The 13574-nt window shown below is 36.4% G+C and overlaps 2 protein-coding genes across 5 annotated transcripts; both read right to left on the bottom strand.

Moving 5' to 3' along the window:
• Positions 1-718: 718 nt before the first annotated feature.
• On the bottom strand, positions 719-4250 carry LOC109014127 (G-type lectin S-receptor-like serine/threonine-protein kinase SD1-1). Of its 4 annotated transcripts, none has more exons than XM_018996466.2 (7): positions 2973-4250; positions 2734-2875; positions 2442-2599; positions 2162-2372; positions 1804-2041; positions 1565-1715; positions 719-1427 (listed from the first exon to the last, which is right to left on the bottom strand). In XM_018996466.2, exons 1-7 carry the CDS (start codon positions 4233-4235, stop codon positions 1128-1130), a joined length of 2463 nt encoding a protein of 820 aa, XP_018852011.2. In that variant the 5' UTR covers positions 4236-4250; the 3' UTR covers positions 719-1127. The 4 variants fall into 4 exon arrangements, with proteins under 4 accessions (XP_018852011.2, XP_035543210.1, XP_035543211.1 ...); XM_035687317.1 differs by having other exon boundaries at positions 2734-2851; XM_035687318.1 differs by having other exon boundaries at positions 726-1427; positions 2734-2868; positions 2973-3047.
• A 4019-nt stretch (positions 4251-8269) lies between these two features.
• LOC109014153 (G-type lectin S-receptor-like serine/threonine-protein kinase At4g03230) lies at positions 8270-12293 on the bottom strand. Its single transcript, XM_018996511.2, has 7 exons — positions 10975-12293; positions 10422-10577; positions 10086-10294; positions 9600-9810; positions 9245-9482; positions 8972-9119; positions 8270-8874 (listed from the first exon to the last, which is right to left on the bottom strand). The coding sequence occupies exons 1-7, from the start codon at positions 12173-12175 to the stop codon at positions 8557-8559; spliced, it is 2481 nt and encodes an 826-aa protein (XP_018852056.1). The 5' UTR covers positions 12176-12293; the 3' UTR covers positions 8270-8556.
• Between the last annotated feature and the right edge of the window lie 1281 nt (positions 12294-13574).

The following is a 13574-nucleotide window of genomic DNA, read 5'->3' as shown; positions in this document are numbered from 1 at the left end:
CTAGCAGTGCATGTACCCTGAAACCTGAAAATCAATAGGTTAGAAAATGTTGCCGAATGAAACTATATTTTTTCAAGTAATGTGCCCTAAGATTAACATAAAACGGCCCAAAACTCTGATACCACTTTGTTAGAAATTGGAAGATGATGTATTGATGGTTTAGGAAGTATGGAAAAATGGTTTGGGAAAACAAAAGCACAAGGCTAATATTATAAGGAAGAATACCATTCTTCTGAGCACTTTTTCTCCTGTTTTGGAAGACTACTCTAGATACAAGAGGCATCCTAGGTGGCGTGTTCATAGGATATATTGATTTTTTATTTTTATTTTTTTCAAGAAAGAGGTAAATCTCAAGATATATTGATAATCCTCTTAAACATTTTTGGTGGAGAAATACCATGCACATGATAAAAGAGTTTCGGAAGTAACCTTGAAAACCAAAACAAAAACTCTTATAAAAACCTAAGAGTATACTCTCCTGATTTTTTTACAAAAGAAAAGTGAAACTTAAATCTGTGGAATGACAAAAATTTCTCCATTACAAGGATTTCGACCAAGGTTTTGAGGAGCTGTTAATGTTAGAGAAAGTAGCATCATTTCCAGCTGAGCCAGAATTTGCTGAACCATCAGCCAAGGAGTTGCCTTCCCGATAAATACTTGTGATTTCAAAAGCCAAGGAAGTTGTCAGTACCAATTAATATTTCGTTCCACAATTCAGAATATCTATACGCTACAGAGGTTGATTACGACCGGGGTTAAAAGCTCAAAGGCCGACAACGTTTTCTGGGGATGATGTTTGGTCAATGCTTAGTCAAAATATACAATTACACTATTCAACTGAATTTCGGGTGACAATGAATTCATTGGATTGGGCGTCAATTTAGAGCATGCATTAAGAAGTAGATGATTCTATAAATCATCAAAGAACATACAGTTCAAAACACGTAATAGAGTTCTCTGTCTGAGGAAAAATCTACTAGAACAACGTATCTAGTTTTTCTCTCTCTCTTTTTGTTCTTTCCCGAACAAAAGCGGCTCGCAAACCCTTTTTTCTAGGCTGATATATTGACTTTCAGAAAGCACAAACTTGAGAAGAAACTCTCCCCTTAAGCTCCAAATGATACCATCTACCGTGCTTCAAAGGTTGAAATGCTGATTCCATTTGCTGAATAAGTTGGATTTTTTCCAGACGAAGAATCTCTTTCCGGTGAATCCATATAGAAACCCGGTTGCTTTGGGATGGGCAATAAACTTTCACTGCTTAACATTAGAACCACGGACGACATGCATGGTCTATCTTCAGGTCTTTGTTGCACACATAACAGACCCACTTGAATCAATCTTAATACTTCAGATCGTGTGTTTGCATCACCTACTATTTCATCGATTAATTCCATCACCCTATCTTCAATCCATAGTCTCCATGCCTGAAACAAATTTAAGCCATATTTCTGTGGGTCAGAATTCCTTCAGATATGCTCATCTATCGTAGCATATTACAATCTATTATTTTGGAACAACACCATTAATCAATAGAATCCCATTCGGCATGCTCCATGCTTACATGTCCAAGAAGATTAAGGTCATGGTCTGGATGGCAGAATCCCCTGTTCTTCTTCCCACTCACTATCTCCAATACTAAAACTCCAAAGCTAAAGACATCAGATTTCACAGAATACTTCCCATGCACCGCATACTCGGGAGACATATAGCCACTGCAAATGCAAATGTAAGGATAAGGACAATGAAGTTCGGAAATAGTTGGATGTAATCTATAAGAGAAATCTAAACGTATATACTTACTATGTTCCAACAATCCTATGGGTATTGGCCTCAATTTGATCTCCCCCAAATGATCTAGCCAGGCCAAAGTCCGAAATTTTAGGATTCATGTTAATATCTAGTAGGACATTGCTAGCTTTAAGATCTCTATGGATGATCCTCAGTCTAGAGTCTTCGTGAAGATAGAGAAGCCCTTTGGCAATGCCACCAATAATGTTCATGCGCTTGCGCCAATCTAACAATTTACTCCTTGTCTGGTCTGTCCAATTTCACCTTCATGTTAGTACAAACCTTGCCGAATTCTGAGCAAAAAATTCATCAACCGAAGAAGATAAAACCAAACATGAATGTCCTGCATTAGAAGGGTCAAAGCACAAACCAAAAATGAAGGACTCCAAGCTTTTGTTAGGCATGTATTCATAGATTAACATTTTCTCATTTTCTTCCATGCAGCACCCTAGAAGCTTTACAAGATTGCGGTGCTGGAGTTTGGCAATTAATTTGACTTCATTTATGAACTCGTTAGGTCCTTGTCCAGAATTCTTTGAAAGCCTCTTTACAGCTATCACTTCCCCCTCTACCAGTGATCCCTGAAAATCAATAGGTTAGGAAATGTTGCCCAAAACGTATAGTTTGCATGGTGAGGATATTTTGTCTACCTTATACACAGGTCCAAATCCACCTTCTCCCAGCTTGTTTTTGCTTGAAAAGTTATCGGTGGCATTAGCTAAGGCTGTCAAATCAATTATCGGTAACTCCATGTCTTTGTTCAGGCCTTCATTGGCATAATCTTTCGTGTGTCTTCTTTTAGTCATTCCTGAATGCAAGCTACCAACCATTTAATCCGATGCATTCTAAATTAAAAGACTTTTATAGAAGTTTATTAGCCGTTAAATATATGTTCATGCTATCATGCATCAGAATTTATCATTCAATGTCTTATAGCCTCACCTTTGAAAATAAATTTCTTGTTCCGTATGTATGAAATCATTCCAAGTGTTAGAATTCCAATGACTAATATTGCAGCGCCGACTATTATTCCTGCTCGTTTTATCTTGCTGGATTTCCCCTGTTTCCCAGTATTTTCTGAAAACTAGGTTAGAGTCAATCTGCATATATCTGACTTATCCTCTATTTACAGATAAAGAGCAAAAACTCAGATCAAATAAAAGAAGTGAAAAAGTACATACTTCTGAACTCGCCATCCTTATGTACAGCTCTTGCCCACGCTGGGAGAATACTTCAATATCATTCAGGTTGCCGAACCAAAGGACGCAGCCGTTTCCTTTTCCCCTAATATCTAAATTTGAATATGCTGTGCAATTGCAGTTTTTCAAACATAATACCTTACATTCATATAGACTCGTGGTCTCGTCAAACCAGGAAGAAGATGTGTCCGGCAATTTCAGCCCCGTGTACTTACGGAAGCCATCTCCATTGCATGCCAATGGAGTCCTTCGAACACATCCATCAGACCACTCCAGTGATTTCCGATCTTTCGGAGACTTGGGTAAGAATCCCTCCAAGCATCCACATGGGGGAGAGTTATTAACATCGCAAGTACCATATGCGCCACAGAAGGCATAATTTTGACACCGATCTGACAGGTATGTAGATAAAAGCTCCCAACTGTGTCTGCCATCCATCCATGTAAACCGCTGCGCAACGCCTGATGGGTTTAGTACATATCTTGAAAAACTAGAATTGTTTACGGGTTTGAACTCGTAGCAGACCTCGTTCTGATTCATCACGAATTTATAATCTAACAGTGGATTCGGATTCAACCCCGAACGTCCCGTAACACTCAGACCGTTCCATGACCCTGCTCTAGCCCTTATGGTATTCCCCTTCATAATAACCACTTGTGGAAGCCCACGAAGATCTAACCGTACTGAAAAATCACCTCGAGCAGGATCTTCGTCGCTCTTCCAAGATGATATGAACCTATCTAGACCAGTTACTAAGTTCCTTCCAAGCTTCATTTCCGGTAGGAATGTGTCACAAGGATAATCAAAACTCTGCCACAGAAATCTATCTGGGTCATCGATATTTCCATCTTTCACAACGAGATTTCCGGTATCCAAGAGCTGTGCAACTGGATTTTCTGCTGTTTTTGACGTATTAGTTGACCCAATAATATTATTTGTGCCATTGAGAAGGGCAAGAACTCCTTCATCGGTGACGGTTAGAACTCCGGAGTGATCGTTAAGAGGATTGTCTCTGTTAGCCACCCATACAACCGTTTCAGAAGATATCAAGTACCATATTCCCACGTATCGGCTCTTTGAACTACCCGGGCTGAAAAATCCCAATTCAAATCTTCTACCAGCTGAAACTAATGTGTCGCCGCCGTCTCTGATTGATCGACTTGGAGTGAGAGTGCCCAGCGGAATGGAGGTTTCTAAGAGGGAGAATAATAAAGAGCATACAAAAAGACAGGTAAAGGCACTCATTGATTTTCTAGTGAATCGTTGCTCTGCTTTTGATTCGGTGGAAGTAAGGCGTGTATATAGTAAATGCCCACAGGCCACAAGTAGAGAAATATGGATTGAACACGTATTTTGCTTCCGTGTGTACACATCTTTTGCTTTAGACATTTTCACTCTCGTTTCTGGATTTTAGTTGGCAGCGTGTCAAGGTGATTCTGCGTTTAAATGCTGAGTTGATCAGATAATTTTAATCGATCTGTAAATTATAATATTTTATGAATTCTATTAAAATTTACTTGAATATAAATAAATTGATATATACGTTTATTTTTTTTTATTTTTTTTAAGTTGAAAAAATAGTGATCTCCTCAATAAGTTTGAAATGGATTGAGTTGATTTCAACATCCACGACACACCAAATTCTTCTGAGTTGCAGACGCCGCGGCCAAACTCTTGGGTCAACAATGAACAAAATAGCTATGAATTGGAAAAACGTCGTGACGAGACTCAACACTACAAACAAAAAAGAGAGTGATGAGTCGAGACAGAGAAGAATGGGGCGGGGAGTGAAGGAAAGAAGATGGAACTCCTTCCATCGCGAAGCTGGTAATCGGTCGACATCAGGTGACTTGGATTTGGATTTCCCCGGCCCGAGAGGGAGGTGCTCAAAGCCTCAAGTCAATTTGGCAATGTCTAAAGTTTAGTTAAAATCTTAATTTTTGAGTATAATATCAACATTTGATTAGATTGGACTAATTATTTTAAAATTAAAATAATAATATAATATTATATATTTTAATAAAATTTAACAATTTTTTTTTTATATTACGCAAATACACTTTATATATTTTTATAATATTTGACAAAAAGAAAATATTATACAACAATTCTTGAAATCAGTAAACTAATTTTTGTCAACCTTCTTCTTTTGCCAACTTTTTAGTTGTGAGATACTACGATTGTAATATAATTGTTATTTTGTTGAATTAATTTAGCAATACTCGAGGAGCACAAAAAATTAGTAGAACTTAGCAAACAAGAAAGGTAAGTGGGCTGATTAATTCTTCAAACATCATAAATAAACTAATAATTCATTTCAACGCTCTATCTAAGGAACAAGAGGCAAGGATGGCACCCAGAACCTTAAAACGCATAACGTAGACTTCATTGCAATCACTTGATTTATATTAGAGTGGCACAATACAACTATCATTATGGAGTCATGAGTCAACATTCCCATCTCAACTCAAGAGCATCCAAACCCTTGGTCATTACCAGCAATCACAATCATTACCAGACCATCTAACCCTTGATTATTGCTAATGATTACAATAGTACAAAAAGCAGATAATTTGATGCTTTTGAACTGCAGTCATAGGCAATACCATTCAAGAATACATTGCAAATGAAACTCGTGCTTGCAACTGCTCACCTGTGTAAAGAATAAAGATACGGTGTATTAAATCAACGTATGAATACTAACTCAAGAGAAGATAGGTACAGAAATGCAATATGTATATAATACCGTCGAAGGATCACTATCACAGAAGGATTCAAGGCTAATGCTGATAATGGAATTATAAACATTTACTAACTTATAAAAAAACCATTTATATTGGAACATTAAAAAATGTAATACTGCTTAACTTGGGCACTCTCATTGCACCTTCAATTCTTTATAATCAGAAAATTCAATGTAAATAATATTATATTTGATATACAACGCTTCAACAAATGCAATAACTAAAAACAGGAAATGGTAGGAACTCTGTCCAATGAAAGGTCATAACAACAGCAGAACATTTCAGCAGTCAAGTAATAGACAGATGAGATGCATACAATTGCATTTGCAATAGAATTTCAGAGTTCATTCTAATATCCAAGATATTAGGCTTTTTTTTTATCAGTAAAACCCAAACTGTACGCATATCACAATCAGCAAGTTCATTATAACTTCAAAAAGTCACCAATCAACCATGAGAAACTATATCTTACAACTGAGATGCAGAACATTTCAGTAATCAAGTAATTGACAAATGAGATGCATACAATTGCATTTGCAATACAATTTAAGAGTTCTTTATAATATCCAAGATATTACGCGTTTTTATTTATTAGTAAAATCCAAACTGTACCCAAATCACAAACAACAAGTGCATTATAACTTCACAAAGTCACCAATCAACCGTGAGAAACTATATCTTACAATGTATCAATAAGTTGTAAGATATAGTTTCTCACGGTTGATTACCAGTTATGGGTATCGTCTTCAAGCACAGACCATTATACAATAGAAAGTTCTACTTACATTGGAGTTATCATCAAAACCATACATCATATACTGCACTGTTAAAATCCAAAAGAAGAAGAAATTGGCAAATAAAACAAGCTCTGAAAAAAACTCAGCAAAGCAAAATGGTTTTCACATACGCACATTCTTTCTGGAAGACTCCGCGTTTAGCTTGTTTCCGAGGGTTGTAACGACCCGGCCTTCGATTTCGAGGAGGGTCCCCCAGAATTAGCATTCATATCAAACTCTCAATTAAGTCTGTCATGTTGAACATCAAAGTCCTAAGATTGAACACAATATAATAAAACTAGAAGTTTCGCAATTTATAAGAATCAAGAATCAAACAAGACTAACCTAGCTTAACATAATTGTTGCAAGCAAAAAACTGCTAGACCCAAATTCTGCTTCTTAACTTCTCAAATTTGAAGAACCAAAGATTACATACAGAAAGGGAGCGAGGCTACGAAGACTAGACTTTGGTGAGGCAACCAGTAAATCGAAACCCATGTAAAGCATAACATACGGCAAAATCCAAATCGCAAATCAGTTTGTAAAAAATACCCAAATCGTGATTTTCTTGTGACAGATTTGTGGAGCAAATGCGCAACCTTCTGGACGAAAATTCACCGGCAAGGAAAGGTCAACAGATGAATGGTCCTTGCAAAGCAAAACACTGAGGCAATTCAATCACTGGATGAAGAAAAATGGGAGAAAATAGAAAGAGAAGAGGGAGAGGAAAGCCTACACAGAGAAGAGGGAGAGAAGAGCGAGAAAGGGAGATTACCGTTTGGGCTAGAAGATGATGACGTGGATGATCAACGGATAGAAGAGGGCGTGGACGATCGAAGAAGACGCATGTCTCTTGTGTTTCGCACGTTTCGGGATGACGAAAAGAAAAACGAAGGAAATGGGACGAAGAAAGAGAAAAAACAAGGGAAATAATAAAATATACATTTTAATTATAAACAGTAACTCATCAGATTTTGATAGGAGCTCAGATTTACGGTAACTTTTGATTAGTCTAATGAGATTTTTTTTTAATATATAGCTAAAATTTAGATTTATATTAACATTTGGTTACGCTATTGTCTATACTCTAAACGATACGGTGAGGGAGATGTGAATGGATTGGTCAAGAGTAGAAACCGTGTCCTGTCCACTTTTTGGTCAGCAATTATTAATGAAAAATGATTAGTAAAAGTTATAAATAAATAAATCTTATATAAATTTTTATTAAAAAAATAGATTTTATTTAAAATATATATATAATTATTCTTTATTAATAAAAATCAGTTTTTTATAAAAGGTTTAAATGAAATTTATATATTTGAAGCATTATTCATTATTAATTGCTCGTTAAAGGAGATGCTGATTGCTGAGTTGCAACAATGTTACTCCTTTCCCAGTCTCCTCGAGTTCTCTCCTTTAGGGTTTTCCAAAACTTGAGGAAAACTTGAAGCATCAAATCCTGATCTCGAAGTAGTTTTATTTGTTCTCACCAATACATTGAAATTGGTAAACTTCTACACAGATATAAGTTGTTGATTTAAGGAGTAATAAATTTTTGAAATAGGATGGCTATTAATAATGCTGTGCGAGGAAACCCAATGAGGGAGATCGTGGGAGAAGAGAGTAATCGTTAATCTAGCATAAATTTTTTTGGTAAGTAATAAGTAGTTCTATTGATAAAAATAGGCATAGTCCAATTACACAGGACAGGAGGTATACATAAAAATATACTAAATTAAGAATTAGAAACTGTTACAAGAAAGTTTTGAAAATTGAGACCATTTAACTCTAAAACAATGCCCACGTAAATAAATTCTTCAAAAAATATACTCCTGAAGTCTAGCGTAAAATTGACTGACACTTTAATGAACAAGGTACAAAAGTCTCTTTCAATTTATTTGTCACAGAGTGAAAAGCAAATATATAAGAACTTATACAGTGTCAATTCCTAGTACTAATGATATTTTCATCGGACACATCCAAACAATAGGGAATCCGATGATTCAGTCGGATATAGCACGAGGGTCTCAGGTGGAAGTTGCAACGTTACCGACCTTCAGCCACTGAAATCGTTGCATTATTTACAGAACACATTTCTATCATGCCATTAACTGGCTTTGCCCTTACCACCATACTTCTCACGTTCAAGAAAGCAGGTTGTTTGGGACAAGCCAGGACTGCACTTTCATTGCCAAGCATTGCAACAACGTCGGACATGGTAGGTCTGTCCGCTGCACTTTCTTGAACACAGAGGAGACCTATGTTCACAAATCTCAATACCATATGCTTAGAGGGTATGTTAATATCATCTAGTAGTGAATCCACCAAGTCCAGTCCCCTGTTACTTGTCCATAAGTCCCAGGCCTTTCAAATCCGACAAAGCAAAATATCATCATAAATTGGAGGAAACTCAAAAAGTTCTAAGATTTTCATAACAGAAATTGCAAAGAGGAATACTCACATAACCAATAAGATGGAAAGAGTTGGTCAGATAAAAACCAGTGTTCTTCCGGCCACTCACAATCTCTAACAACAAGACACCAAAACTGAAGACATCAGATTTGATTGAAAAGAGGCCATCCAGAGCATATTCAGGAGACATGTAACCGCTGAAAACCATCATCCAAGAGAAAAGATATCATTAGTTGGATGAGTTATACGTGTATATCAGCAAGTATGTATACTATTACATGGTTTTTATGATTCACAAGTACTTCTGTTGATTATTACTTACTAAGTGCCAACAATCCTATTCGTATTTGCTTCTGACTCGTTTCCTCCAAAGATTCTTGCCATTCCAAAATCAGATATTTTGGGATTCATGTCCATATCCAACAAGATATTGCCAGCCTTGAGATCCCTATGAACAATCTTCAACCTGGAATACTGATGAAGATAAAGAAGCCCTTGAGCAACTCCTTCTATGATTCGAACCCGTGTCCCCCAATCCAAGATTCTGCGCTTTTCTGGATCTGATTTGCATGCACACAAGTAAATTGCGGTACGCAATCAGTGGACCACATGCAGAGGACCATAAAAGTAATACAAAAGTAAATCTCAAACATTTCAAAACATGAGAAATTACAGACCGAAAAGGAAGAAATCCAAGCTTTTATTGGGCATATACTCATAAACCAGTATCTTTTCATCTCGCTCAATGCAGCAGCCCAAAAGTTTAACCAGATTCTTGTGTTGGAGCTCGGCTATAAGCATTGCTTCGTTTTTTAGCTCCTCCCAGCCTTGCCCAGATCTTCTTGAAAGCCTTTTCACGGCTACCTCGCCCCCTTTAGCCAATACTCCCTGAAGTTGCATGTTTTTCTTGTTAAAAAGACAAGAAAAAGAAGAGAAGATGAAGAGTACCGTAGCAAGATTTAAAAGTGGTAAGGCCAGATTTCAGACAAGAAGATTTTCCACAAAGTGACGACGAAATGCATATCTACAAACCTTTCCTCACATTTTTCAATTCGATCCAATCCAGTCCATTGTAAGGTTAAAGATTTTAGGGGGAACTCCTTCGTAAGGGAATCAGGGCTGGTTTAGATGTTTAGACGAGACCACAAGAAATTAAACCGTACCTTGTAAACAGGTCCAAAACCACCCTCTCCAAGCTTATATCCAGCTGAGAAATTATCCGTTGCAGTAGCAACACTCGAAAAACTGAATAAAGGCATTTTGACGTCCCTTTTCCTGCTATCTCCATGGCCGCGTGTCATGACTTTACTAAGATCTGAATGATTAGTCTTTAGGTTCATCCCCAAATCTAATAGTAGCAAATTCTCCCGGCCTGAACGATAAACAGCACATTTGTATGCGTTTAATTAAGTATATATATATATATATATATATATATATATATATATATATATATATATTTCAATTGCTCAAATAACATCAAGAATGTATTTACTTACCCTTCCTCGAGAGCTCCCTTCTCACATAATAATAAACAAGGGCCAATACAAGTGTTGCAAGACATGCAGACAGTAAAACAATTATCCAAAAGCTATTTCCAGTACGCTTTGGATCATTCTTATCATCATCATGTCTTCCAGTGCTCGAATTTGATTCTGCAAAATGAAATCCGAGAAATATACATATATATATATATATATATATATATATATATATGATCACAGATTCACATGCATTTTGAGTAGAAATGAAGAGACATGGAAAACTGTTTATTTAGTGCCAAAGTAACCATGGCTACCAAGAACATTGACTTATAAACTTTTTTAATTTCATATTAAGTGTAATAATTTTATGAATGATTTAAAAACGATAAATACATGAGCTGAAAAAATAAAAAAAGATATGTATCAGATAGAAATCATTTCCAATTTTCCATCCCTTCTCCTGTACATGTATCTGCTTTTTGTTAATGCAAACTTGCTTTGAAAAAGAGCATATATGTTTGTGCATGAAGTCCACTGGCCAGTAACTAAAAAGTTGTATTTTTCTTACCTGTGATATTGCTCAAATCCGGAGTAGCAAGTTTCAGATAGAAATCCTTTCCATCGCCATCATTCGAAGAGAGTTGTTTCAGATTATACAGATCACCAACCCATACTGTGCAATTGCAGAGACGTCTATTGCTGCGCTCACAATCATAGGCATAAGCAACACAAGAACAGTTTTCCAAGCAAGTTGACTTGCACTCAGAAGCGTTCCTAATGTTCAACTTCAGATGATTATCGGGCCATTCAACATCAGATATGAGACTAAAGTACACGTCTTTCTGATGATCATTATTGTAAACGCCGCACTGCAAATCAGTTTTCCTCTCGCATCTCCGAGCATCATTAATAGGACGGCGTTCGAAACCTGGCAAACAGTCACACGATTTGTCATCAGTAGTCTCGTTGCATACGTTGAAAGCACCGCATGAACCATTGGCCCCACATCTGGATGAGTTTAACGAATTCCATTTTTGCTCATCTTGTGACCACAATTGCAGTTTAAGCTGCCCGTACACATCTAACACCATTCTAGAAATATCGGAGGTGTGCTTACTAGGCCACGTAATAGAACCCTCATTCATCAACATTGAAGGACTTCTATAATAGTAGTAGTAACATATTATACCACCGTCCGGTAATCGGTCAATTGATATCACCTCTAGGCCGTAAAGACCAGGAGCAGGATCTTCTGTACTTCTCCATGATTCTAATTTCAAACTATTTTCTGCTGCAATCATTCCGGGCAAAATTGTGTCAGTAGGAACATCAAAACTTTGCCAGAAAACCTCTAAGACCCTGTTTGTCAGAATAAGATTGCCAGTATTTAATAGCATGGCATAGGAATCATTGCTAGCTGAAGTATTAGCCACACTGTACCGCATGTGTTGATCGGATAATTCAAGAGTTCCATCCGGATTGAAGGTAAGAACAGGACTCTCATTTGGGAATGGGTACTCTCTGTTTGCAACCCAAACTACATTGTGGTCATCAGAAACTTTCTTGTAACAGATTCCCACATAATACTTCGTGGAATTTCCCGGAGAGAAGAAACAAAGTTCGAACATTCCATTCGCAGATACAATGGTCTTCGAGGCTGTAACCGATTGGCCTGGATGGATTTCATTTGAGATACCATGAGTGGACTGAAAACCATGGTAGGGTAACAGCAGCAGGCAAGCAATAAGAAGGAAAATTCTACCACTCATACTTGTATCAGGCAGCTAGCTATGCAGCAGAGATTGCGCCTTGCAGAAGTACGGTGTTTTCTTTTCTTTTTTTTTTCCCTCAAGGAAGGAGACTTGGGACTCTGGGAGTCAACTAGACCACGCCTTGCAGAAGTACGGTGTTTTTTGATCAATGGAGGAGACTTGGGAGTCGACTAGTCCACGCAATTGTTTGTCGGCAATCGTAATCACGCGGCCCGTGTATGAAAAAAATAATGGAATCTGTAATTTGGATTCTTTAGAAAATTACTTCACAAAATTTCTTTTAGAAGAGCTGGTGAGAAAAATGGGCTTATTTTGTCCCCCGGCTTTTGAGAAAGCTAGCATCCATTTGTATTTACAGTCTATTTCAATTCATTTCATTATTATTTATTATTATTTAATAATTTTAATTCATAAATTTTATTATTATTTACAACTCATCTTATTATTATTTATAATTTATCTCAATTTATCTTTAAATTCAATCCACACCTAAATATACTAATAGAGGATCGACGACTATTTATTATAAAGAACTAATAAAATTTGATTTAATATGTTATGTTATAAAATATTTTTTTATTATAAAGTGAATGTAAAGTCTCCTACCAAATCGCGTCTATTTATAAATTTAATCTTATAAAAATCATTTATAAAACTAGAACTTTTCAACTACTAATTATAGCTCTACACGCATCAAGTACGTCTAAGTTTAATTTGGACATCTTTCACGTAAGTTACGAAGTATGTGTACATTTAGAATGATATTTGTAAGAAGTTCTCTAATCACCCCTCCGAGCATGGTTATGGTATTGAAGTTCATTTATTCACATAATTTTATTACTCATCATCTCTGTACATCACACTTGATAGTTAGCACATTACTAATACTTATGTTATGCATACTGATACTTATGTTATGCATGATTGATTTATCTAAATTAATTGACTAATCTGATTTATCTTATTGATCTGGCTTATCTGGCTGACCAACACACTTAACCTTATGTGCAAGGTTGTGTACTAACTTCCCCTACTGCAACAAAGGAAGTCGACTATGCAATACTATGGCGTACTACAGTGAACCACGCTTGAGTCTGTGGATTGCAAGCTCACCCTGAAACTACATTGGTACCATGCATTTGAATGGTCATCTAATTAACTGTTATGAGCTTATATTCACTTGATCTTATGAAAACTTACGTGTCTTGTGCAACTTGAGAATAATACATACATAACTATAATATGCGAAATAAAACATGATGAATTGTAATATATGAAATGATGAAACATAACTATAATATGCGAAATGAAACATGATGAATTGTGTGTATGTAAATATCATGACATGTGTGGTATATAAACACTGGCTTCAAAAGAACTGACTTTAATAATTATA

The sequence above is a fragment of the Juglans regia genome, chromosome 2 (assembly GCF_001411555.2).
Source record: "Juglans regia cultivar Chandler chromosome 2, Walnut 2.0, whole genome shotgun sequence".
NCBI classification, from domain to species: Eukaryota; Viridiplantae; Streptophyta; class Magnoliopsida; order Fagales; family Juglandaceae; genus Juglans; species Juglans regia.
Note: the sequence above shows the minus strand (reverse complement) of the source record. Positions and strands in the feature narration are given on the sequence as shown.

Coding starts and splice junctions, on each gene's coding strand:
- LOC109014153 (XM_018996511.2), bottom strand. CDS start 12,175: ATGAGTGGTAGAATTTTCCTTCTTATTGCTTGCCTGCTGCTGTTACCC. Junction 10,578..10,974: donor GGATTTGAGCAATATCACAG/GTAAGAAAAATA, acceptor TTCATTTTGCAG/AATCAAATTCGAGCACTGGA. Junction 9,811..10,085: donor GTTTTGGACCTGTTTACAAG/GTACGGTTTAAT, acceptor ATGCAACTTCAG/GGAGTATTGGCTAAAGGGGG.
- LOC109014127 (XM_018996466.2), bottom strand. CDS start 4,235: ATGAGTGCCTTTACCTGTCTTTTTGTATGCTCTTTATTATTCTCCCTC. Junction 2,876..2,972: donor TAAGGATGGCGAGTTCAGAA/GTATGTACTTTT, acceptor ACTCTAACCTAG/TTTTCAGAAAATACTGGGAA. Junction 2,042..2,161: donor CTTGGAGTCCTTCATTTTTG/GTTTGTGCTTTG, acceptor GAAATTGGACAG/ACCAGACAAGGAGTAAATTG.